Source organism: Cuculus canorus, chromosome 5 (assembly GCF_017976375.1).
Source record: "Cuculus canorus isolate bCucCan1 chromosome 5, bCucCan1.pri, whole genome shotgun sequence".
NCBI classification, from domain to species: domain Eukaryota; kingdom Metazoa; phylum Chordata; class Aves; order Cuculiformes; family Cuculidae; genus Cuculus; species Cuculus canorus.
In genome coordinates this window covers 8761864-8788883 of record NC_071405.1, presented here as the reverse complement: position 1 = coordinate 8788883, position 27020 = coordinate 8761864, and the positions used below count along the sequence as shown (strand labels likewise).

Genomic DNA, 27020 nt, shown 5'->3' with positions numbered 1-27020 from the left:
GGTTAAAACTATATGCAGTCAGTGAGAGGTGCACGGTTATAATTTAGTGGCTGTGACATAGATAAAGGCTCTCTGGGAGGACGCAGCAAGCGCAGAGGGCTGTTGCACCTGCAGAAGCTCCTGCCATCTTGATTATAACCATCATGCGTTATACAGCTAGCAGGGATGCTGATTTCTGCAGCATGTCCTGTGGGGCAGAGGCTGAGAAATGCAGAGTAGCCAGTGACCTGGTCTGCAGAGCTGGCCTTGCCTTGTGAGTGTGCCTTCCCTCTGCTCCTCAGCGTGTCCGTGAGGGACTGTCACCTGCTCACTCAGTCAATGTACGTGACTGTTTCTGCTGGCTCAGGTATAAGGAACGTGTATTTTGAGGTATTCACAAAGCATGCCAGGATGTGGCAGATGTTTTGGGGACTGAGGGGAGGTTTGGAAGGGGGATCTCCAAGCAGGTTCACTAGTATTTCTCTTCCAGTCATGTCTTTAGGGGCCTCCAACAGTCAGGCCTGCCCAGGACTGAAAAGGTATTTGCTGCATTTAACACTGAGCCAAGAATAAACTGCATGTCTCGACCACATCATTGCAGATTCCTGGAAACAAGGCCTGCCTTCACGCTTGGAGGGTTTCCCTGCTCTGCCAGGAACCACAGGGAAGAGCAAGGGAGCTTTGGCTGAAAACTGCTGCTGAAGGCATACTGTCATGGGTGAACATGTACAATACCTCTCACTGTGATAGCCTAAAGCGTTTCCAAGACAGGCCATTGCCCACAGGCCTTAGTAGCCAGTTTTGATTCTCAGAAGGGGAAAAATAAGTGTCTTCTGCAGAGCATCTCCCCCCAAGCAAACTCTGCAGCATAAGACAGGCATGGGCACAGTGCTCAGAACCCAAATTTCACTGGCCACCAGATGGCTGGTAGGCCTGCTGGGAATGGCAGCATCCTTACGGAGGGGTTTCTTTCTGTCTTATTGCTGTGCTATGTTAAAGTTGTTGAGATAGTATGTATGATCTTGTAATGAAGATCTGGAGCTGGAATTCAGGAAGCTGGTGTTCAGTCTTGGCTCTGGGGGACAAGGGCAAATTTCTTAACCTCTACCCCTCACTTTCCCATCTGTTCTTACGATGCTAATAATACCTTTTCTTATCTCTTTAGGACAGGGTGTGGCTCTGGTTGTCTAGCACGGTGTGTCATTGATCTTTCCACTGCAACAGTGAAGTTGAGGGAGAAGCGTTGCAAGCTCCAGAGGGGCTTTTGGGGGTGGTGTGGGCTGTAGAAGTGCCAACGTAAAACAGAGCAATCGACCACCTGATTTTCACTTTAAGGTCATAGACTGATGCTGAACAGGATCAAACTGAATTCAGCTTTCAGCTCTCTCATAGGTTTTGATATTGATACACCACCACCTATGTTACCAGGCTCCCCATTGCTTCCCCTTCCCGGGGAAATGGATATACAACCAGAAGGCAAAATGGATCAAATCCAGTGTAGATTTCACAAAAGGGCCATAAGAGCCTGGAATGTATTTAGTTATTTGATCCCTGTCTGAGCATCTGAATGTCTTTGAAAGTGGCTTTGTCTAGGCATATATGGTGTCCTCTGTTTCAGTAAAATGGTGATAGCAATGCTTTCCCTGCCTCAGAGCTGCTATGAGGACTCTGCGCAACTCTTGGGCCAATACCTGACATGGTTCAAAAAATGAACTGTGACCTATTTGTACCACACAGAGCTCCCATCATAGCTTCTTTCCTCTGTCTGTGACAGTGCGTAGAGCTTGTCTAGCAGCTAAAAAGCAGAGGTGCTGCAAGCTGGTATGTGTTTTTAGGTAGGCATTGCCTGAGTTTGCAGATGACTCCGTGCTTTCTGGTCATGTTCCCGCAGGCACTGCTTGACTGCGGGCTATTCCCTCAGGCAATCTCAAGGTCAGGCAGGCTGATAAGCTTTGTTAGGGTTCTCTCATTTTGGCATCTCTGCTTTTGATGAGGAGCTCCCAGACTGTTAGGAGTGACGTATTGGAAAATGTGCCTTTCTGCAGCTTGTACTAGCATTTGGCTGCAGGTCTCTTGTGACTGTGGCAAGGAGGTCCCCACCCCAATGAGCACTTGGGGGGGGACATTCACTTCTTACATTAGTGCAGTCCTGCTGGAATCGATACATGTGGGAGGACTTTTTTTGCCTTATGGTGGAGGCATTCTATGCTGGCTGAAGATTCACCCTGCCCATGTGGTGTGGTGTCAGCAGGGAGTTTCATTATTTCTCAGCTCAGATAACGTTCCAGGTGAGGTTTATCAGTCAGACTTGCCATGATACAGGGAAGTCTAGAGCTTAACCCCTCAAACCTCAAGAGAAAAGGAAACCTGCTCACCCTCTGAAGAGACTTCACATGCCTCCCCAGCTTCGTCTGCGTGCTCCCGGCACTGTGCTTTGCTGAATCAGAGCACCTCCTATGCAGTGTGTTTTGCTGCATCATAACATCATTACGCAATTTGGAAGCTCTGGCAACCTCTGCTCCAGTGAGTCCCAGAGCTAAATGAGCAGGAGCTCTGCCAGCCAGGCTTATGGTGTGTTTGGAAAACCATGTGGGCAAACTCGTATAGCACCTGCCCATATTAAATGCAGTTCGACACAATGATGTGTGTTCCTCCCTTTTGTAAGAGATGAAGCAAAAGAAAACCCCTCCTGCATTACTTCTGTTTATTTTTTTTATGATGATGAGGTTTATCCAGTTTGCAGGTTAAGCTTCTAAGGCCTGGGACGCTGCCTCCGTTTGTGCTGAGGCTGCTCCAAGCATGTAGCAACTCGTTGAATGGCTCTCGTTGCAGGGACTTGAAGCTGGACAATGTGCTGCTGGACTACGAGGGTCACTGCAAGTTGGCAGACTTTGGAATGTGCAAAGAGGGCATTCACGATGGCATTACCACAGCCACCTTCTGTGGTACACCGGACTACATTGCTCCAGAGGTAGAGGAAACCTTTCTTTGGCCAGGAAAACTTGGTTACAATATCAAAAGTGTAGGTTAGCTTTGAGCAGCAAGTGGACCCTTTGGTGTCTTTAGCTACCCCTTATTTGACTTCCACGTGCAAGGTTTCCTCCTAGGTGTATGCTCGTATAATCAGTCCCTTGTGTAAGCAAACCATGAGTAAACCTTCAGGCTGCTGTAGGCACCAAGATAAGCCTGTATTTTTCTTTAGGATACATGAGGTGAAAAATGGAGGCACAGCTGCAAAAATCTTGAGAGGCACATACAGATACCGACCCAGTTTTATTTGGAAGGAGATTGAATTCTCCCTTGTTTTCTAGTTCCTTTTTCTACCTCCTTCCCTTCTCTGTCATTCCCCAATGTCACTGCAAAATTACTAAATACCTCTTTAAGGAACAGCTGCCCTCCAGATGCTGCCAGATGTTCTGACAAGGTTTCAGGTCATTCTTCAACACAATTGAATTTTTGTTTGTGGTTGGCGTTTGTGCCTTTCTCACACACTCATGCTCTTTCTTCTCTCTAGCTGAAAGCCCTGCCCTTGGAGCTGGGTAAGCATTTCCTTCCCAGAGGCAAGGAAAAAGTGTTGTTAACCCACACACATGGCTGCTCTGCTGTTTCTGAGGCTCATCCAGTATTGCTGAAATGCCTCTTCTCTTCCTAAGCCCTAGCATTATTTTAAGGGCTTGTTTTCCAGGTGGCTCTGTAAGCAGCCAAGCTAGTTCAGCCCTTGTTTAATGGATCTGATGTACCTTAGTGCAGATCTGGGGGTTCTCAACTTCAGATCACCTATATGTTTCTGGACATCCAGCCAGCTTAGTAGAGAGTTCTGTTAGAATGCAGCAAGAACTTCTGCATTAATGTTTCAAATCCATTTTCCTCCTCTGCTCAGTTTCGCAAGCTTCAGCGTTGATATTTCTTTCCCATCCCTTCTTTAGATCCTGCAGGAGATGCTGTATGGCCCTGATGTTGACTGGTGGGCCATGGGCGTGCTGCTGTATGAGATGCTGTGCGGCCATGCGCCCTTTGAGGCAGAGAATGAAGACGACCTCTTTGAGGCCATTCTGAATGATGAAGTTGTCTACCCAACATGGCTACAGCAGGATGCAGTGGCAATCCTCAAAGCGGTGAGTTTCCTTGGCTGTTTACATGCTCTCTGTCCCGGCTTTCTTCAGCCTAAATCTAGTAAAAGAAAGCGGACTGGAGAACGGGCACTCAGAGATTGTGGTTACCCTGACCCTGAGCCTTTTCTTATCTTGGATTGAAGAGTAAACACACAAAAAAAATAATCCTACCACACTTAGGTGTGTTTGCATAGTTATGTCCTCTGCACGGTTGAGCAGCCAACTTGGCAAGCAAAGTGTGTGTATGTCTGTGTGTCTGGGCATTCCACTGCTGACTTAATGATTTACAGCGTATGGGCATCTTCCAGAACAGAAGCAGCAGGTACACACAGAGTGTTTAATCAGCGGTGACCGTATTATTTCCATGCAACTGGAGTGGTGAAGAAGTGAATTCTTTGTGATAATCCTTACTTCTGACTATTGGTAGTATCAGCCATTCCCCAGGGCTACTGTCTACCTGCATATAAAGACAGTCTTTGGGGGTTTCTGTTTAACGAAAAAATGGGTGCATATAGCAAACAGTTTGAGGAGAGCTGTTTCTGGCTCTGATTAGTCTTTGTTCTATCATGTATTCCTAAATTTTCCCAGGACCTCTCTTATCCACATGCCTCACATCTTTGCCTGTGACGTGGGAATTAAGCTTTTTAAGGTTTCAGGCTGTGCTTGTACAAGCAGTGCCTAGTGCTCTAGAACTGACTGGCTTTACTGTAATGAAGCAAAAGGTGATTAAATGATGAGCGTGTTAACCTACGACTCAGGAGACCTAACTTGGCTGTTCTGCTTCTGACTTCTTCCTGCCCCTGATCATATCGCCTCATAGCTCTAAGCACCCTTTGGAGAGAGCGAGAAGGGTCAGAGTATTTCCTTTTCTTGCAAAAGCACTGTCAACAAAGATGGATTCAAGTCTGGATACTACTAAATATTGTGGTAATAGAGGGTCTTAGAAATAGTTGGATAAATAATAATTAATAGGAACTTGTGGAGACTGATACAAAGAAATGGGATAATGAATCATAGAATCATAGAATGCTTTGGGTTGGAAGGGACCTTTACAGGTTATCTAGTCCAACACCCCCAGTAGTCCCAATTATGGGACCATTTAAAAGAGAGAGTGTTTTCATCATCAGGTCTTTAGTAGCAAGAATCTGGAAGTTTTCTGCTGAAAGATTTCTGTTGTATGTTAACTGAGCAACTACTTTCTGTAGCTGAAAATGAATCTAATAAATTCCACAGAAATCGGCTGAGAATAAAATCGCAGAATCACAGAATCACCAGGTTGGAAAGGACCCACTGGATCATCGAGTCCAACCATTCCTAACACTCCCTAAACCATGTCCCTAAGCACTTCATCCACCCGTTCCTTAAACATCTCCAGGGAAGGCGACTCGACCCCCTCCCTGGGCAGCCTCTGCCAGTGCCCAATGACTCTTTCTGTGAAGAATTTTTTTCTGATATCCAACCTGAACCTCCTCTGGCGGAACTTCAGGCCATTCCCTCTTGTCCTGTCCCCTGTCACTTGGGAGAAGAGGCCAGCTCCCTCCTCTCCACAACCTCCTTTTAGGTAGTTGTAGAGAGTAATAAGGTCTCTTCTCTGGACACGCTCCAGAGCCTCAACATCCTTCTTGTGGTAAGGGGTCCAGAACTGAACACAGTATTCGAGGTGCGGTATCACCAGTGCCGAGTACAGAGGGAGAATAACCTCCCTGGACCTGCTGGTGACCCCATTTCTGATACAAGCCAAGATGCCGTTGGCCTTCTTGGCCACCTGGGCACACTGCTGGCTCATGTTCAGTCCACTGTCAACCAACACCCCCAGGTCCTTCTCCTCCGTGCAGCTCTCCAGCCACTCTTCCCCCAGTCTGTAGCGCTGCATAGGGTTGTTGTGCCCCAAGTGCAGGACCCGGCGTTTGGTCTTGTTAAACCTCATGCCACTTCTTGAGGAGGCAAAGGGCTGTTCTTTGAAATCACAGGTTATCTTCAGGACTGATTGATTGTCATGCTGGAGGCCCTCGTGTTTTGGGTATAACCTGCAACATATTTAAAATTTAAAAAAAAAATAATATGGGAAGTTCAGACTCATTGCAGGTTCTGCAGCAGCATTCATGTTGTTGAGTAGGGACTCTTGAATGCCTGAACCAATTCCTGCTCTGCAGTGACAGGTAATAGTACAGTGGATTTCTTGCAGGTATCTTGCATAAGTATGAGATGGTGGTAAAATGCGATCAGATATATGCTCATCATAACAGGAATTTCAGGTTGTAATAAAATATGATTTGTGTTTTAGCATCTGGATGAAATACTTGTTTTCCTTGTTCTGATTGGAACCTCATAGAAACAGCGCAAGCTGCAGTCACCCCAGGCTGCCTTAGCCCATATTCAGAGCCCAACTTTAGCAGTGGGCCCCTTTTGTGATGAGCAGGCAAGCACCTCGATGACAGCCACTCAAGGAAGAAAGCCAGAATTGAGAAGGGAGTTAAGAATTTAAGGAGAGACTCAGCATTTCCAAAACTACACAGTGAACTTAGCAATTGCTGGTTACTTGCCCGAAAAAGGTCTCCTCTCCAGTCACTCTGCTTGTCTGCTGTATCACGTGCTGCTGGTGAAACCCAAATGAAAGCAAAACTGCCTCTCTGAAATGCATGTGTTGCTCAAGAGAAGCTCTGTGCTATGTTCAGCCTGAAGAAGAGAAGACTGGGGGGGGGACCGTATCGCAGCCTCCTAGTGCTTAAAGGGTGCCTGTAGGAAAGATGGGGACAGACTTTATAGCAAGGCCTGATGTGACAGGACAAGGAGTAATAGTTTTAAACTAAGGAAGGGTAGATTTAGACTGAATATAGGGAAGAATTTTTTTTACAATGAGATTAATGTAACACCGACACAGGTTGCCCAGGGAGGTAGTGAAGGCCCCATTCCTGGAAACATTCAAGGTCAGGTTGGAAGGGGTTCTGAGCAACCCGATTGAGTTAAATACGTCACTGCTTCTGCAGGAGAATTGGACTGAGTGGGCTTTAAGAGGCCTTTCCAACCCAAAGCATTCTGTGATTCTGTGCCTGCTTTGGGGAAAAGGCTGAAGTTTAAGGTATTAACTAGGAGTCTTGTGATTCACTAGTGGGAAGCTGCAACTGAAATTCTTCAGTGTTTCTGTTCCTTGGGTGGCTGCTATCTGGAGGATACTTTTGCATATTAATTTACAGCGCTGATGATAGCTGGCTACTGCCTGAATTTCTGCAACTTCACACTGGCTGCTTTTAGGATCAAGAGCTGTTCGCTAGAAGAACTCCTCATTTCCTCTTCCCTTTCTTTATGCTGAGTTTTTAGAGGCATCAGAGCATGTTAGCTTTAATGGGAAGGAAACATCCTGTCACAAGATTGTCTAGGGCTCTAGATTAAATTAGAAAAAAATCACACACTTTCGTTTCTCTTGAGTCATAACAAATGTGATTGCTGCTGAGGTATTATATTTGCAGTGTACTGAGAATGTTTAGTCAGTATTTTTCGTTGTCAGGATAACACAGGGTGGTGAACCTGTTTGGTTGGGTTTTTTTGTTCCCTTGTGGCTATTTTATGAAGGTAGACAGTAGATTTTTTAGGTGCTGAATATGTAGATTTTTTTTCTCATAGACTTCTGATGCTAATATTATTTCTCTTACATACAGCATTATTACTATGTGAGCATCTTCTAATTCATACTGTGTTTACCTCCAATAAACAGTGAACTTGAGCCCCCTGATATACAGATGTGACAGTGCTTTCTAACCCATGATATTATGAGCTCTGGAACTCAACTACTGCAATGACGCGAATGATTATAAGTAACTACTTGGGATGGGAAGCATGTGGAAGGCCAGGAAGTTAAACCTGGAGTCTCTTGTATCGCAGGCTAAGGCCTTAATAGCCTTAATAACTGGATTATCCCCTCACTAAAGTTCTGGCCTCTAACCTTGAAGAGGACTAGCAAGAATTCGCTTAGTCTTGAGTAGTACAAGGCTCTGAAATTAAAATCAAATTCTTCTGCCAAGAAGATACAATTACACGTAGGTGCTTAGAGATGCTCTACAAATGGATATGTCTGGGTTTAGAAAGCACTTGATCCATTTGCCTTCTTGAAGAACTTCTTTGTAAACAAGTATAATAGGGTTTTAGGAAGTATTTCACAGATGGTGTTATTTGCTTTGGCGTTTGTTTACCATAATTGTCTTGTACCAATTTTCCTCCATGAGAAACCACCCGATTTCTAAAGGTTGCATACTGTTCATCTTGGCAGTTTCCTGATAATCAAAATACATCCTAAGGACCAAATTTAGGTCACTGGGTGGTCCTGGTGTGTTTTTGAGCACTGGTACCAAGGAAAACAAAAACAACCTCAATGCCCTGGGACCTTGTTTAGAATTGAAAGCAAAAATATTTGTACTCCAGCAAAAAGGATGTTTCATCTGTTTCCCTTTTTAAAGTTCTTTGGTCCTTGATATTTTCCTTCAGAGCTGAGGAAAGAGTGGGGCAGAGCTAAAGCGGTGTAAATCAGCAGGATTTTGCTGGAATCAATACTTCCAGAGGAGGGAAGCAGAAAGTCTGACTCTGACACGAGTGTGACTGCCCTGTCCGAGTGTGTCACTGGGGAATTTAGGTATTGATGGTTCAAGTCAGGCACAGAAGACTCAAACTGGGGTCTCCCCTGCTTGTGTGAGCAAGTCAAACTGGGCATGGATTTGCTTGTGGGAGTAAAAAAAGTGCAGAAAAGGAGAACTGCTGCTGAATGGATTCAGACAACTTCATCTCGCTCTAAACGTAAGTTTTGCTTTGCTTTTGATTCCTCCCCCCCGAAAGGGTTTCTCCGTAACCCCACCTGAATGCAGTTGCAAGGAATTTATGCCAGAAGAGCTATGGGGTTTTGTCTGTAAATATGATCCTTTCAAATACTCTTTACCGTCAGCTGGCAGAGTAGTCACCAGTATCTGATGGTGAACAGACTGTGAAAGACAAACTTTGTGAGCATGCAGAGAGCAGATACTGCTGCACTGTATTTTTTATGATGAGAGTGCAGCTGGAGTTTGCTTTATTGCGGCGTGGTGAGATTCTGAATTTGTAGATTGTCACTAGCAAATGTGCTTGAGCATAGAGGGTGGCTTTCCAGGCAGCTTTGGGATTCAGCTGAGAGAACTGCAAAATGAAATACAATCCTCTCATTTCCCGTAAGTGAGGTGGTATTTTGGCATCATGTTTCACTCTCTTCACATATGACTTTCTCAAATGCAGTTCAGTCGCTGTCTCACTCACAGTCAGGTTTAGTTGGAGGGGAAAATGAAGGGACACGGTGAAAATCGGGTCTCAAAAGTTGATGGTGTAATGGGAAGCAAATTCACAGGGAAAGATGCTGGGATTTTTCTTTCCAAGCTTAGTTTCAGTTGAGAAGGGCTAAGCCTATAGAGTCACTCCATGGACTGATGATCTGACGCAGCAATGGTTGGCCCAAAGGCTTGGAAACTTGGATGAGCAATTGCAGCTTAGATATTTTCGGTCTCAGAGCCAGGTAACGGCAGGGACAAGAAAGCAGCATCTCCCCAGGGAAGTGTTAGCATTGCTCTGCGTTCTGCACCCTGGCTTTCTGAACTCCTGTCACAGCTGAGTCTGCTGAAGCCAAAGATGTCTCTTGGTGTTTGTGTGCCAACTTCCAATCTTAATGTCAGCTCTGAAACACTCAGCTGAGACGACTCTTCCAAAAGTGAGGCTTGGATGTTTTGGGGACACAAATGAGACCAAGGCCTATTTTCCCTCCAACTGATTAAAAACATGTATTTTGAAGAAAATATGACCGGAGTTAGGAGGCTGGGCAAAAATGGGTTTGTCCCTCTCCAAGTGTTTATTGTGTGAAAAATTAACACCAGGCAAGAAAAGAGGAAGGTGCAGAGGAAATTGGCTGTGGTTTTAGCAGCCTGCACTCCTGCCCAGCACATGTGGAACAGCGTGGGGGAATCCAAATGCAGATGCATTAGTGTGAAGAGTGAGAGGTATTGAAAGGTGAGGGAGCTCAGCTGAGAGCAAGAGTGACCTGTATCTCAGAGAAAAAGCATGTCAACAATACAGTGCCGAGGGTGCAAAAGAAAAATTTGAAGTTGATGTGTTTTTCTAGAGATCAATAGCCTGGAGATGATGCTGACTCAAAAGGAGAATACTCTTGTTTTAGTGAACTGTCTGCTGCTTCGTGTCACTGAGTTCACTTCCCCCCTCTGTGATACCCTGGTGCTCTCTGCACCCCGACAACATGACTGAAGTCTAACATGCAGACACCACAACTTCCCCATCCTCCTGTAGACTTTGCTCTTGCAGAGTTGCTTAAAATCAGCTTTGCTCTACCACGAGAACATCAGAGGTCTTTTGTGCCTGGAAATTAGTGCTTCAAACTTATCCACAGCAATAATGATGCTCTGTGGGTCAGCAGGAGCCAGGTCCTGCTCTGACAACCTGTGCTTCATGGACGCATTTTTGCTGTCAGAGCACAAGATGAGGGAGTTAGGATTTCCTTCCTGGCTTCTGCCAGCAGCCAGGAGGGAGCTTGCATGATCTCTTCCATTCCTGTGAATCCGTGTCACAGACTGAGACCCAGAAACCAGAGCTTTTCAGTTAGTTCCTTGGGTTTTTTGGCTTCTTTGTACAGCTAGCACACACAGCAATATTCAATACTGAGGGTTTACCAGCAGTGTCACCTGTCGCCCTTTGGTAGGAGGCAACGCGGTGGGTTTTTCCGGAGAGCAATAAAAGGGTTTAAGAATGCTGCAGTGCAAATGACAACCAGCCGCTTCATCTTCAGCCAGAGAGAGGTATGAGGGTCCTTCTACAACAGCTCAGCCAATTTTCATCTTGCTAATTAAAAATGCCACTTAAAACTTCCTGCAGAAGTTTGTCATTCCTTTGCTGCCCAGAAAAATAAATATGAGGCCACTTTGGGTCCCTCAATCACTTGGGTAACCTTCAAACACAAGAAACTTCTCTACAAGTTACTATAATGAGTAGTGTATTGCTCCATCAGCAATTTCTTGAGTTGATGGATGAAGCCTGTGCATATTATTTCAAAATGTAGCCCAATTCTACCTTAAAACAAGGGGCACTGATGGTGAATTGTAGAAATGCTTTGCATGCATGCAAATATGTTAGGTAGCAGTTGGGAAAGTCTGTGTATATGTTACGAGTTATCTTCTTCTCTAAATCTGCCAGTCATAGTGGATGAGGAAAAACTGAATTTGAAGGGTACCCTTCTCATGAAAACATGCAGTGTTTCCCATCATTTCTCAGGAATTCTAAGTGATTGCTCCTAACTAGAGATAAATTTGATTATTATGTTTGTGTGTATGTGTGTGTGAGTTATAGCCAGGATTCCTGGGGAGTACAGGGTTCCCGTGGTTATTTCTTGCTATTCCAAAGAGATTCTGAGGAACTTCTAATGTCTCACGTGGTCAGAGCACAGGACAGTCCAGTCTGGCTGGATGCAGGATAACAGCTCCAACAGAGCCCATTGAGGCTCAGGCGGTGCTGCATGAACTTAATGTAACAGGGTCAGAAGAAAGAAGTTTGCAGACATAGAGAAAAGAAATTTCCTAGGGCACTCCATTCAGGCTCAGATGAAGGAGAGAAAGCAAAGTCAACGCTGAGCTGTGCTGCAGGAAGAGTAAACTATCCATCATAGAATAGAATCATGGAATCATTAAGGTTAGAAAAGACCTCTAAGATGAAGTCCAACTGTCAGCCCAACACCACTGTGCCTACTAAACCATGTCCTGAAGTGGCACATCTTCACGCTTTTTGATCACCTCCAGGGATGCTGACTCCACCACTTCCCTGGACCACCTGGTTCAATGCTTCACCACTCTTCCCGTAAAGAAATTTTTTGTAATATTCAATCTGAACCTCCCCTGGCCATTTCCTCTCATCCTATCACTTCTTACTTGGGAGAAGAGATCAACACCGACCTTACTACAACTTCCTTTCAGGCAGTTGTAGAGAACTATGAGGTCTTCCGTCAGCCTCCTATTCTTCAGACCAAACAATCTCAGTTCCCTCAGCCTCTCCTTACAAGACTGTTCTCCAGCCCCTTCACCAGCTCCATTGCCCTTCTCTGGAATTGCTCCAGGAAGTCAATGTCCTTCTTGTAGTGAGGGGCCTAAAATTGAACAGAAGATTCGAAGTGCATCCTAAGGAGATGCCACCATAATTGCCCAAAGCTTCACTGAGGAACCTTTTTGTGAGCACTGTGGCTTTTATTCAGAAAGGGTTTCTGGATAGTGAGTGTTCTGAGTTGAACCAGACTGATCCCACTGCTGTGAGCAACTTGAAAATGCCATTAATGAGGAGAGGAGGCAAAGGGCCAGGGTTTTCACAGCAGGAGGACTTAGAGGCAGATTTTTTAACGTAATCAAAGCAAAGAGTCTGCTGTGACAGAGTACTGGAGGGGAAAGGGCTGTTTTCAGACTGCTGGCACGGACACCTAAGTTCAGGAGAGACGTGGATGGTTAAAACTGCCTGTTTGCTGCAGCTGCTTGCCCCTAATGTCAGCACGGAGGGTGAGGTCTTCTGAACCTGGATTTTATTCTCTTCATACACTCCACTTGCTCAGGGTCCAACCCCCCAGATACTGAGGGGTCAGAACTGGCTGTCATCAGCTCAGATACCGCAGTAGGTGTCTGCATTCTCCCTGCATGCTACAGCAAGCAAGACATGACTCAGAATACCTGGGCTGTGCTTCGCCTGGCACATCAACGCTCAATGCATTTGTGCTTCCTGCTGCCTTTGTGCCTCACCTTTTCCATAAGTCTTGTAGGGTCAGTTTGACCACTGTGTGAGCTAAACCAAACCCCCGCATTTGTGCTTTCCAGTTCTCTCCTGGACACTTAAGAGGTGTGAAATGAGGCACCCAGATGCTGATGGTGCAAGGTTGCCTACGTTTCACTCTGCACAAGGGCACATGCCTGTCCTTTGCACTTGCATCCTACGGATCTGGACCAGGATCTTTCTTTCCGAGGGACAGAATAAAACAGATAATCTGTTTCACATCCAGTGCTGGAATAGCCAGAATGAACTTGTTTCTGAATGAACAAGATGCCAAGAGTATTTTTTAGACAAAAATTAAAAGGAAAAGGAAAGAGCACAATAGTGACCCACTGCAATCAAAGAAAGAAGTAGGTGAGCTCATTATCCTCAGAGCTAAGGAGCCTGCTAACAAAGGCAGATAGGTATTAAAAATGCCTTCAAATATGCCAATAAATTATTCTCCTTGGCATCTCTTCAGAGTTGGCAGGCTCTATAAATCCTCTTGCACAGTTTGATTAAGCTTTGGCTGTCAGAGTGAGGCCAATATTTAAATCTCTCCTTGAAGCTCCATGCTGCATCTGTGTACATGTTTTTCCTTTATTTTGTTTTTTTTTAGAAATGCTTTCATTTTGCATTTCCTGGTTAGCTCCGGAGCTGCTGCAGCAAAAGCAGGACTCCAGAGCCTGTTGTTTCCCACCTGGGAACGAGTTCTGCAATTTTAAATGATCTCGTCTAGACCATTTTTGCCGTAAACATACACTGTGGTGAAGTGACGAGGGTGTGCTCCACCACAAAATGCCTTCTTTTGCCTGAGCTTGCATACCCATCTCTGTAACGTGTTGCCTTTTACTCTGTCTCCTAATTCTCAAACAACAAACAACTTTCCCCCATGATTTTAATCTTTTGTGTCAATTGATCACAACCTTTTCTGAAGTTCTCCTCTTCCACACAGTATAGTCCCATGCTTCTGACTAATTCACCGTGAAAGAAAGCTTAAGCCATCTATATCGCTTGCCAAGGCCGAATTAATCCTGAAGTAGTCGTTAGGTCTTTTACCTTTCCCTTTCCAATAGGCTGAAATTAGCTTCTAGTTTAAGTCCACATTGTGCAGGTTCAGATTTGCTTCGTAACAAAAGCTCCTAACTCGGTCTATTGTAATGTCAAGTGTGACTCATCCTTCTCTTTCTTGCCAGAGGTGGAGAAAGAAGTGAAGGAGCATTCATTGTGCCAACTTTGTCTTCCAACTCGTCTTCTGCTTGCTCCTAGGTGCTTGGCAAGAAGCAGTTCCTGTGGCCAAGCCTAAAACTTGTGGCTTGGGCTCAATTCTCAGCTCTGCCACAGATAAGCAATGCAATTATAGACCCTCAAAGGTGTTTTTATGAAGTTCATTGAAATCTAATCTTGGAGGATGGCCCAAGGATTCCCTTGAGAGCCTGGATCTGACCTGAAGGTGGGAATGATTGCTGAATGGTGGGACCAGCTCTTGCTGTGCAGCCCCCAGCAGAGGGGCCATCCCATCTGGCTGGGAGGTCTCAGCACCACCACAGGGGTAACAAATGTCCAACTGTCCCACCCATTCAGGGCTATAGGTCTCACTTATACTCGCAGCTTTGAACTTTCTGACTTGCTGTGTCTTTTCAGGAACTTCAAAATTAAAAGAATCGAGATATAACCAAGACCACAAAAAAGCTCCTTTGAAGTATTGTATTTTCCTATGATTTTTTTTTTCCTCCTAATTGGCCTTTACAGGTTTGTCTGGGGCACTTTAGTCGCCTTTGTACTTGACCCTATGCAAATAGGCCACCCAGGGTTCTGTAGTAGATTCCTGGTTCCTCTTGACAAGACTCTCAGAAAAGGATTAATTGTTTTCCCATGCAACCCTAGAGATGCTTTACTACTGCTTAAAAAGAGTGGGATCATGCCCCTAGTCTGTTAATAAGTGCGATGCTCATTCTCCCTCCACGTTTGTGTTGCTTTGATTGATGTATTGATTTAGTAATTGACCCACATATCCCCGTGTTGTACCTATAGTCCAGTTAGGGTAATTTAAAAACAGCAGCCGGAATTTGATACTTTGCGAGCAGCCTGTGCAGCCCCCACGTGGGAACTGGATTTGATTCATCAGTTCTAAAAGCACAGATTTCTAGAGTGACATCTTGACCAAAACCTATGTTAAATATTCAATATATCTAATGACTAAAGTTAATTTCTGTTTATTATAATTTATTACAGGAGTATCAAAGGCTGTATTATAATCCCTTAGCTATCATCAGGGCCAGTACACATTTGATACTTGTGGCCTTTTCATTCTGCATTAATTTGATGAGTTATTTCTTGATGAGAGAGAAGAGGCAGGGAGGCAGGTAGACTTCAGCATAGTATGGAAGTTTGTAGCTATTCTGATAACATTTAATTCACATATTTTGGGCTAAGTTCTCTCCTGGTGATAGTCAGCAAAGCTACATCTGTTTTACACTGCCAGGAGATGTGGAGCCAGATGTGTCTCCCACGTGTGAGCTGCTCTGCTTACCTTGCTTTATTTTGCAAGTCTGTCTTGCTCACCAGTGTTTGTAATACAGTTAATCCTTCTTGTTCCCTCAAGCTTTGACTGGGCAGCATCGAGCAGCCATTTCTGTACTAGGGGAAAGCGAGATCAAATTTATCTGCTTAATAGCCACTGCACTGACATTTTGTCCTTCTCGCCTGCGGCAGGCGCATTAAACATGTGACTGCTGTCATGCTTAGTGTTACAGTCTTCTGACTTTCAGGAGCATGGCTGAAAACTGGTTTTTACCTCCCTTCCCATTCCTTTTTTATCTGGAAAAGGAAATAACTGAGATCTCACACTCTTCTCTTTCCCTCTCCCTGCTCCTTAAAATGCTTTCAGACCAATCTGGTACTTCTGAGCCTCGACACTGCGCTCACTGGACGTTCTCTGCGCTGAAGGATTTCACCTGCTCACGGATTTTCCGTAGCCAGGGCCCTGCCGCAGGGGTGGAAGCACCTTGTGCATGCATGGGTCATATTCCGGCTCAGCACCACAATGAGTTGCACTGGTACAAATCAGAGTTTTCAATCCATCCTACTGTGTGTAGGGTAGGAAGCTGAATGCCACGTGGCCTCTAATGGCTGCAGTGAAAGCAAATCCATGGTGTAAAATAGAAATCGCTCTCAAGAGAGTTGCAATGACTCTGAGTCCTATTCTCAGCACACAATCCTTACTGAAGATCAGTAGGACTCGGGCTCCCAAGCGCCTGGCTCACACCCACAGTCCAGTTGCACAGTCCAGTTGCTGCCGTTTAAGTTACCAGGCACCAGTTGAGCTGCCGTAAGTAGAAGGACTTCCTTGGAGAGCTCTCAAACCACTCTGCTCCCAGGGCAGTGGAGCTCCGGCTGGCACCACTTAGCGATACCAGGCTGTGCTGACTCCCTCGCTCTCTGTGACCCACTTGTGTGTCTGAGCCTCAGATGGCTCTTGCAAGCATCGTCCCAGCAGGACTGTGATGAAGGGCGATGGGAGCCTTGCCCAGGAGAGCAAAAGACGAGAATGAATCAAAAGAACAGCTTTTGGTTAGAGAAAAACTAAGAAGGGAAAAATAGTCTCTGCTATGCTAATGTCTCCTGGCTTCCAATCGTTAAAAATAATACAGACATTAACAGCCGGAGCCATAGAGCCATCTTTCTTCTCCTTTGTTTAGGGGTGGATGAAGGCTAATGAAACTCCACACTGTGGGTTTGTTTGCCTTACATAATAGGTGGCCAAACTGTTTTCAGCAACTGCAGCATTCAGTGAAGAGATTCATGGAGGGAAGCCTTAATTAGAGTAATTGCTCTATTTATATAATGATTCCCTTTTGTCTGAGATCAAATAGATCTTTGAGAAATCTTATTTCCTTTTGAGTTAATTTCTGCCCTGTTAGTTTAACACATGAATCTTAATGGAGACGAGTGTGTTGGTATCTTCCACTTCTCCCTCTCTCCCTCATTACTGGAGGGGAGATTGTGGGGCGTTAAATCTCCTGTGCTGCTAGTGCTTTTCACTTCGGTACAAATACAAACAGGCAGGAAATGTTAATATCACAAACAGGGAAATCTTGCTTTCATTTAACAGAAAGAGTTGGGGTTCGCTATTGCATTGGCACAGTCCTGAGTAGGGGCCTGTTGAGGCACGTGGAAGCTGTGATGGAGAGGATGTGGGACTGAGGGTCTGCCATCATATCTATAACACGCTGCCCTTGGCCTCCTGGCAAAATAGTGATGAATTTCTCTGGGGCTCTGTTCCATGCCTGAAAGATGGTGTCCTGGTTTCAGCTGGGGCAGAGTTAATTCTCTTCCCAGTAGCTGTTGTGTTTTGGATTTAGTATGAAAATAATGTTGATAACACATTCTTCTGGTTGTTGCAAGGAAATTCTTATGCTTGTCTGGGATAGCATTAATTTTCTTCCCAGCAGCCGCTGTGTTTTAGAGTTAATATGAGAAGAATGTTGATGATACACTGATATTTTTAGTTATTGCTAAGAAATCAAGACTTTTTGAGGTTTTCATGCCCTGCTAGTGAGCAGGGGTACAAGATGTTGGTAGAGAGCATAGCCAGGCAGCTGACCCAAGCTGGCCAAAGAGATATTCAGTATGATATAATGTCATGCTCAATATAAACATTAAGTTGGCTGCAGCCAGGGTTCACTGGTTGGGGATCGCTGCTCAGGACAAGCTGAATATAAGTCGTTGGAAAGCAATTAATTACACATCACTTGTCTTATGTATTCTGTGGTGATGACAATGGTTATCCTTATTCTCTCTTCCTTTGTTGTCCCATTAAGCTGTGTATATCTCAACCCACAAGTTTTCCTTGTTCCCCTTGATTCTCCTCTCCATTCCACTGCAGGACTGTGGAGTGAGAGCGTGGCTTTGTGGTCCTAGTTACCAGATGAGGGAGAGCCTCCATCTCTGCCATGCGCTTGCATTTGAAAGATGAGCTACTTCAGCATATGGGCTTTCTCTATCACAAGGTTGCCCTGCTTAGGACAACAGAATCCCGATGAGATCTGCTGCATTTAAGACTTCCTTTAATACTAGAAATAATGTTTCCTTCCTTAACCAGATGGCTGCCAGTGTGAAGGGAACGGCTGAGCAGAAAGCTGTGTTCCTCTTCCTGAAGCTCATTACTTCTCTGAAAGAGGCTGGGCTTATTAGTGTTTTCCTAGAATGTGACACAATTTCACATAATCTAGTCCCTGTGATATTAGTCATGACATTAATTATTCTGATACAATTAGTACATACACGAGTCACGTCAATGCTATCAGGGTTTCCAGTATTGAGAAAGGGAACTTGTAAATTTAAGGAAATTAATGCTTGGAAATAACTGCTTTGTGCAAACATTCTTTTACCAGCTTCCAGGCTGTTAGACTGATTTGCAGACTTAGCATCTTGAGACAGAAGTTCCAGTGCTACACATGGGCAGCACTGGAGTGGTCCAATACAAAAAAATGAGAGACCTGGAACGCTTCCCAGCTTGGTCCAAGCCACATAGCAGGTGAAGGGGAGGACCAATATGGGTCCTCTGTGCTCCCTCACCTGCTCATGTGCTGAGCTCCCAGGGCTGACGCAGATTTTTCCCAGTGGTTGACGCTGCTATGTCTGCATTTTTTCCTTGTAACTTCACAGGCCTTCTGTGGACTAATCTCCAGCTTTAAATTTCTTGTCATGGCTTGCTGCATTTTCTTTCAGTAAATGTTTTCAAATTATTTCATGAAGTCATGTTTTTGGCTCATTGCAGCTGCTGATTTTGGCTCTGATGCCACTGAGAGGGTTAGGTAAGGTCAGTGAAAGCCTCACCCACGTTTTCTGCTCGGCAAACTGGCGTAGCCCAAGGGGATCTAGTCTGTGGATGCTCCCAAGGGGCTCCTTATACTGCGAATAGGATAATTGGTTGGATGTCATTATAGAGTATGGGCTTGATGACCTGTGTCAAGTTTAAGACTGATAGCCTTGCTATTGGTTTTCATAGAATTGTGGAATCGTTTGGTTGGAAAAGACCTTTGAGATCATAGCGTCCAACCTTTTGCTGGAAGGCATCTTGGATTTGGGTGATTATGTGTTGCTTTTTGCTCAGAAACATCTCTGTTTTGCCTTGTTTTTGTTACTGCTGATATTTTTCTTTGTGTTTCTTCACTGAGCTCTGTGTGCCAGAAGCTGAGGTTCATGCTGGATTCTGGATTGTCAGGGAAAGTTAAGGTTGTTAAATAAACACTAGAAGATGACATTTTGCCACAAAAAACTTTCCGCTGAACATCTTCTCATATCACCTGCAACAACATTGGGTGGTTGTACTTGGAAGGACATTCAGGGCTATCCAGCCTGTGAAGCAAGGGTCCAACTCTGGCCTTCCTGTGCATCCCAGGAGCAGCCAACAATTCGTAAGACATTTTCCAGCTATTTCCAAATGCAGCCAAAGGGATCAGGTGAAAGATGAGCTGCGCTTGTGAAAAGCTTTTTCCTGCTCAGCCTGCATTTATGCAGAGAGCAGCGTCTGTGTGCTCTGGGCACTCAACTTTACCCTTCCTGCTGCAGAAGTGCCTGTTGTATGGTCGGAGACATGGATATGGGCTCCAGCTACTTATTTCAGAGCTGAAGGCTGTGCTTGTAATCAAGTTCCCCAGAAATCTCAAGTTCTTTGTTTGCTTTGCTAGAAATGTGGTGAGATAGCAGAGGTGGCAAGAAATGGGCTGTCAGCAGAGAAATGTCAGTGCTGCCTAAGGCAGAGAAAGAGAGGGATTCATGGGCTTTTGAGCCTTTGAGAGGTCTTTATACTCTTTTTTTATTTTTTTCCTGATGTACTGGACAACTAAAGCTAAAACTTCATCTACTTCTTTGTCAGTGCAGTAATTTCTGGTGAATTCCAATAGTTTTTGAGAGGTTTAATTATTAATTTTAGTGGAACCTGGCTTAAAAGATATCATCCTTTAATTTTATATGCCTCTGACAGCATGGCAGGTGACTGTTCCAGCACAGAGCATCGGTACTGTCTCTGTTAGAGTCACAGTTTGCACATCTGCTTTTCAGCCCTATTGTCAAATAAAGAATGAAGCTGCTTCCCAAAGGAAACACTGCACCTTCACTTGACTGTGACGGACTGGACATTTCCAAAATCCACCTGGAGATTTTATGTAAGGGAAAAGCAGCAACGGCCAATCACTCATTTTCTGTCACAGCCACCCGGTGCAGAGGCGTGTGTATATCCCGAGGCTGAGGAACCTGCAGGAGGCTGTGGCTGCCCAGAATAGGACCGTATTTCATGTACTGCATAATGACGTTTAAAGAAAACATCTTCAGTGCTGATTCCTGTGCACAGATACAATTGAGAGGTCTCAGCACAGCATGCAATACATTTATCAGGGATGTAAGATAACAGTGAGAGACCGACAGTCCCTTGAAATGTTATCCCACCCTTTTGTTGGAGCAGATCAGTATGAGTTTGACTGCCATGAAAGGAAGGCCTCTGCGCACTTCATTGAGACTCTTTTGAGAGTGCATGTCTCATATTCACTTTCAAGGTCTTCCTAGCTTGCATTAGGGTGTTGAAGTATCTGGGAAACAAGCTTAGAGGAACCTTTTCAGAGTGGTTTATGGTACTGGTGGATCACTTTCAGCAGCTGGCTGGGGGGACATGTTCCAGCAGTGGGTGAATTTGAAGCCTTCACTCTTATTCTTGCCTCATTTGGACCCCAAACGCAGGGTAGATGGTGCCTAGAGATACCCAACAGAAGTTTCTCAATCTCTGGGTCTGATGCACAAATCTGAGCTAGCCAGTTGAAACTGAATAGTCATTTTGGTTTGAATTTTATGTTTTTCTTTTTTTCAGAGCCCAAAGCAGCCAGGAATACATTTACGTTGGCGCTCAGTTTGTTGCATCAGTTGCCTTCGCTTGGTGCAATTTTGGCATCATGTGGAATAAAGCAAGCAAATAGGAATGTAAACACACTTTTATACCCCAATGCTCTGAACTGGTCTGGGAATGGGCAATCCAATTTAGATTTTGGTCTTATAGGATTGAGCATGAATGAAAACACAAGCAAAGCAAGTTACCAGTCCTTTTCAGAGATTATTTGTTTTCATGATGTTTTTTCCTCTCCACGTTTAGCAGTGTAAAGGAGGCATCAGTGGGTCAGGAGCCAGGAGACATGAGACTTATTCCCACCTCTTCTCTCCTTTTTGTCTTGTCTTTTTGGACTGTTTTGGTCTATATCACTCCCAGCACCAGCGAGCTCTGATCTTGTTTGAACTTTCTAGGTGTTCCAGCAGTGCAAATAGGAGCTAGTGGGGTGCAGATAGCCATCTGTGGGGACAAAGAAGCTGGGCAAGGAATTTATAGGGAAAGATGGGGCTACCAAGAGATTTCTGGTCTCATTTGCAAATCAAAGAAGTTTAGTTTATGACTTTCAAGGGCTTGCCTGAACCAGGTCGCTGAGAGATTTTGCCTTGACCCATTTCTTATTTGGAAACCAAGCTGTTGTCTGGAGATCAGCATCCCACAGAAACGTTGAGGCACAGACATTTGGGAAACAAGTTGTGTTTGGATTCTGCTGATAGAAAGGGAGAAGAAGAGGTTCAAGTGGTCAGGGAGACAGAGAATTTGTGCTTGTCTTTGGGTCTGACCCTGGACTTACAGGGCTGAAGAGTCTGGAGAAGCATGGGAAAACCCCAGCTGCAGAGCCACATCAGCTTTGCTCCTGTTCTGGTGACTGCTCTTATAAATCTAGATGCACTCAGCAGCTCTTTCTGCTGATGTTTTGGTGGACTGGTGGAAAACAGTTCTGCTGTAGGGAGTCCCATGGCAGCACACGTCCTCAAGAGCTCAGGAGGTCGGGCTGGAGCTGGGGATTTTGTGCTAATGTCAGCAAAGTCTGGGGTCCTGTAAGGTCTCAGCTGCAGATGCCCCATCTGCTTTGGCTCTGAAGCCCGCTGGGAATGGGATATTGAGACTTCTAAAATAAGTCTGGCAGCTATCCTTCTTCTCCCTGTCTTCTCTCTAGGTAGGGAATGACTAGACCTTTTATCTACTTGTCCTAGGAGAATTTGTACCTTCTGAAAAGCTCCTACAGTCAGAATGAAGTTGGTCTCTCGCTGCACCTCCCCTTCTTTTCATTTCCCCATTGCTGAGATGCAGCAGACTTGGTCGTTCCCGAAACAGTGACTGATTGTCTGGTTTGGCTGGTTCAGCTATTTGCTAAACATAATGCTCTTTCATCTTCGAGGAAATCGTCTGGACACCTCTACCAGAGTGGAGCTTGCTTTATGCTACTGTTTCAATAGGCGAATAAAAGAGGCTCTTTTCCCAGTTTAAACATAACCTGATTTCTCTAATGAATTAGAAACGCTTGAGAGTAAGGGAAAGGTGTTTTTTTAATGAATTTTTAAGAACTGTAATCTTACATTAACAAGCCAACTAGCTCTTTTCCTTCCTGAGGAAAGGATTCCTCTCTTCCCCCCAATATTCCCCTTCCCTTTAAGAAATATCCACAGCACTGACAAAATGTTCATCATTTTTATCAGGACCTAAAGGGCACCCACCAGGGCTCTCGCACTGTGTGCTTGACGAACAGCTTTTCTCATTGCTCCCTAGCAAATCGGGGCACTTTGGCTGAGGTTTGAGATTTCTTTTCACTGGTAGCAGAGTGAAAATGTTACAAAAAGGAATCCTCTTTTACAGTTTCACCGAGAGAGGAGATGGTCACCTATCTGTTCGCATTTGCTTGGAGTTTGCTGAGCTCTAAAAGCCAGCGTCTTGCTCATTTTCCTCTGTTTCCTAAGATGACAGGAAGGAAAGCGTAGGCTTCTGGCTGTGCTTCAGCAGGCTGAGGTTTAGGAAAAAGACACAGCTCAGGACTGACTCCAGTCCAAAGCTTGGCTGGTTGGTGAGCAGCATTTGAGTGTGAGCTTGTATTCCTGAGAAATTAATACAGAAATAAATGACCGTCAAATACATTGTGCAACGTTTGTAATGTTGCAAACAATGCAATTCAACTTTTTTTTCTTATTGTGGTAACCACGGATTTGACCAAAATAAAAAGGACCAAGGAGAAACACACCCCAGCTTCTTCCTCTAGAAAATGAGTCAAGATCCTTGCATGCGGTTCCAGTACAATGAAATTGAGAAGTCTGGGCAGCAACAGGGTACGACAGGAAAACTGAGGACAAGCTTTTGTGCGGTTGCTAATAGGTCCCTCTCCCGTGGCTCTGCCAGATGGGAGGAAACAAACAGCCCTTTTTGTTTTGCAGTTCATGACGAAGAACCCCAACATGCGGCTGGGCAGCCCAGGGCTGGGAGGCGAGAGCGCAATTCAACGGCATCCCTACTTCAAAGATCTGGACTGGGACCTACTGAACCAGCGTCAGATGGAGCCACCGTTCAGGCCTCGGATTGTACGTGGGAAGGAGAAGTGGGGAAAGGGATCCCTGTATTTTTCTCGTCTGGGCTCTCTAAATAGTTTTATTCCCATGAGACAGGAAAGAAGGTGAAGGAAGGGCAACCTTGAAACAAAAGCTCTGGCCCAGGAGCCAGGAGCTGAGGTGTCTGGTCTTGGCTTGGTTGCTGGTTGGCCAGCTGCTGTACAGGTTGCTTTTCCCCTCCATGCTGGATTTTCAAAGGCAGCTCAGCAAAAAGATGAAGTTTGGAAAAACAGCTGATTAGGCACCTAACTACCCTTTCCTTGCCCCCAGAATAAAACAGGGTATGTAATCTTCGTCCTTCCCCCTCCACCCTCCCCTTCACAACAGGCTGTCTCTCTCTTATCTCTCTGTCTGTAGTGCACCCAGCACGGTGTTCCCTGCTCAGTCTGCTCTCAGCTGAGTGCTTCAAACAGCAGACAGGCTGCATAGGACACAGTGCTGCCACTTTTCCCAGTGGTGCCATGCAGCTGGAAGGATGCTCTGTGACAGAGAGTGCTGCTGTCCATGGGGAGACTTTCCAAGGTTATTCCTGCGGCTTCCTTGCCTTTGAAATTGTAACCTGGCACAGCTTTGTCTCACGCTGTGGTCACTCGGAAAGTTCTTAGTGGCAATGGTCAACCCAGTCCTGGTCCATAAAAATCACTGGGTGCAGGATCAGGCCCTCAGGGGAGCTTTGTCAGTTCAAGATCAGGCTTTTAAGTTGTTTCTTGACCTGAATCAAAGGCTAAGGGAGCCTCCTCAGTCTGCCATGAGCTGGACAGCATCTGGGAACATTAGACGTCAAAGTCAATAAAACATCTTGTTCTGGGTGCAGGAAAAATACACACCTTGTCAAAATGTGCCACAAACCCAGTTTGTGTGTGTGCATTGTAAACAGTCCCGCTTCGTGGCATGCAGCAGGAATCCAACAGCTGGAGACAAGCTATTTGTCTTCCCACCACCCAGTAATTCCTAACTGTGCAAGTTTAATAGCTCACGCATAGAGGAGTTTATCCCCCCAAAAACCCCAGTTGAGACACTCTGTGGATAAGGAGGGACAGTGTGGAGTCAGCTCGTTGGAAACACGGCTGTTAACTGCTTCGAATGGCTGGATTTGTGCTGTCACTTGAGGAAAGGAACTGATTTATGTGCCCTGGCCTGCCATGTCTGGGCAGGCAACCTAGCAGACGTGGTGTCAGTTAAATCAGAGGGAGGTTTCCCTGTCAAAAGCCTGCAGAGGCTCTAAAAGGCTTTACACTGCGAGAAGCTCCGTGGTTTCACTCAGCTGCTCCAACTTCAACCCCAGTGAAAGCTTTCAGTAAGCTCAGCCTGGGTTATGGAGGGGGTGGTTCATTGTACTCAAGATGCAGAGTGAGGATCAGGCAGATGCTGCCTGCTGTTGACATCTTTCCTTTGTCTTTTCCATTTGACAGAAATCCAAAGATGACGTGAGCAACTTTGATCCAGATTTTATAAAAGAGGAGCCCATCCTGACTCCCATTGAAGAAGGGATTCTACCGATGATAAACCAAGATGAATTTAGAAACTTTTCTTTCACGAGCCCAGAACTGCAGCAATAGCATCAGCTCTGGGGAAGGGCTGCTGAGAGGACTGGGGGGAAGTGAAATGAAAACCAAGTTTACCAGAAATTTCATACTCAAGGAGTAAAAATGCACTGACTTTACCCAATACAGCAGCACCACTGTCAACATTACCTTAATGTGAAATTGAAACCTTCCTGTGTTTGTAGGATTTATGCAGTTCTTGGATCAAATATTGGCAGGAATGGAACAAACGTGACACTGTAAATAGCTGAAGCAGACAGAGAATTGAATGCTGAGCTAGTTGGCGCAGCCTGAATGTCACTGCTTGCAGTGGATGCGAGGAGTCGGCGTGAGCAAGTGTCTTGCAGCTCTGAGCCAAACAGACTTGTTACGATTCTGATTGTTTGCAAGACTATTTTGAGGAGCCCTAGCACACTCTGGCGTTTTGGAGCCATGATCCAGCACCACATGGGCTGACTGAACCAGATGTTCCTACTGACTTTACCTGTTTCTGCAGTATTTATTTCTTTCTGAAGGACAAACGGCTTTCTTTGCCACTGTTTGGGTTTCTATGTGAAATATTTCATTGTGCTGACTAGCAGAAGGAAAAAAAAATGCCCTGCTCCCCACTCAGATTCTTCCAAATTAAAGGGAAGTCATGTGCTCATAGTGTTTTACTGTTTGTGCGATATGAAAAGTTTTAGTGTTTGCATTCTGTGAAATGCCTTTTTACATCATGCATCTTCAATGCTCCTTTCTTTGCTTCCCACCTGTTTTTAACTATAACATGACTTGTAAAATCTTACTGTTTATTTAGGCCCATTATATTTAATTATGCTATGCAGAGCCCCTTTTGTGGGCTTAGTGCCTCATTAAAATTTTGATCCAAAGTGGCAGCGCTTAAGTTATTTGTATCGTTGTTGAGATTGGAGCAACAGAGCTGGCAAACTGCTTGAAAGCAGAGTTGCTGACCAACAGTTAATACAAAAGGACAACTTTCTTCCACAACAACAATAAACTTTATCTAACCATAGAATCATAGAATGGTTTGGGTAGGAAGAGACCTTAAAGATCATCCAGTTCCAACTAGACCCTCAATGTCCTTCTTGTACTGAGGGGCCCAAAAGTGAACACAAAATTTGAGGTGCAGCCTCACCAGGGACGAGTACGGGGGCACAATCCCTTCCCTAGTCCTGCTGGCCACACTATTTCTGATCCAAGCCAGGATGCCGATGGACACCCTGCTGGCTCCTGTTCAGCTGCTGTCAACCAGCATCCCTTGGTCCTTTTTGTACCAGGCAGCTTTCCAGCCACTCTTCCCTAAGCCTGGAGCGATGCATGGGGGTGTTGTGACCAAAATGCAGGACCTGACATTTGGCTTTGTTAAACCTCATACAATTGACCTTGACCCATCAATCCAGCCTGTCCAGATCTCTCTGCAGAGCCTTCCTGCCCTCAAGCAGATCAGCACTCCCACACAACTTGGTGTCATCTGCAAACTTACTGAGGGAGCACTCAAGCCCCTCGTCCAGATCACTGATAAAGATATTAGACTTGGCCCCATCTCTGAGCCCGGAAGAACACCATTTATGACCAGTCGCCAACTGGATTTAACTCCCTTCACTACAACTCTCTGGTCTTGGCCATCCAGCCAGATTTTTTTACCCAGCCAAGAGTACAGCTTTCTAAGCCATGAGCCGCAAGCTTCCTTAGGAGAATGCTGTGGGAAATGGTGTCGAAGGCTTCACTGAAGTCCAGGTAGATAACATCCACAGCCTTTCCCTCATCCACTAGACGGGCCACCTGGTCATAGAGGGAGATCAGGTTGATCAAGCAGGACCAACCTTTTATGAACCCATGCTGGCTGGGCCTGATCCCCTGGTTGTCCTGCACATGCCTGGTGAGTACAGTCAAGATGAACCACTCCATAATCTTCCCTGGTACTGAGGTCAGGCTGACAGGCCAGATTAGTTCCCCAGATCCTCCTTCCAGCCCTTCTTGTTGCTGGGTATCACACTGGCAAGCTTCCAGATATCTGGGACCTCCCCTGTTAACCAGGGTTGGTGATATATGATGGAGAGCAGCTTGGTAAGCTCCTCTGCTGGCTACCTCGGTACTCTCAGGTGGATTCCTTCAGACCCCAAAGACTTGTGGG

General features: G+C 45.3%; 1 protein-coding gene across 1 annotated transcript in view; it reads left to right on the top strand.

The window, feature by feature from the left end:
- The window catches only part of PRKCH (protein kinase C eta), a 130535-nt gene extending 104254 nt beyond the window's left edge, over positions 1-26281 (top strand). The window contains exons 11-14 of the mRNA XM_009564404.2: positions 2812-2950; positions 3906-4094; positions 23172-23315; positions 24755-26281. Of these exons, the coding sequence (XP_009562699.2) occupies positions 2812-2950; positions 3906-4094; positions 23172-23315; positions 24755-24901 (619 nt within the window). The 3' untranslated portion in view covers positions 24902-26281. The remainder of the gene's footprint in view (positions 1-2811; positions 2951-3905; positions 4095-23171; positions 23316-24754) is intronic.
- The last annotated feature ends 739 nt before the right edge of the window (positions 26282-27020 follow it).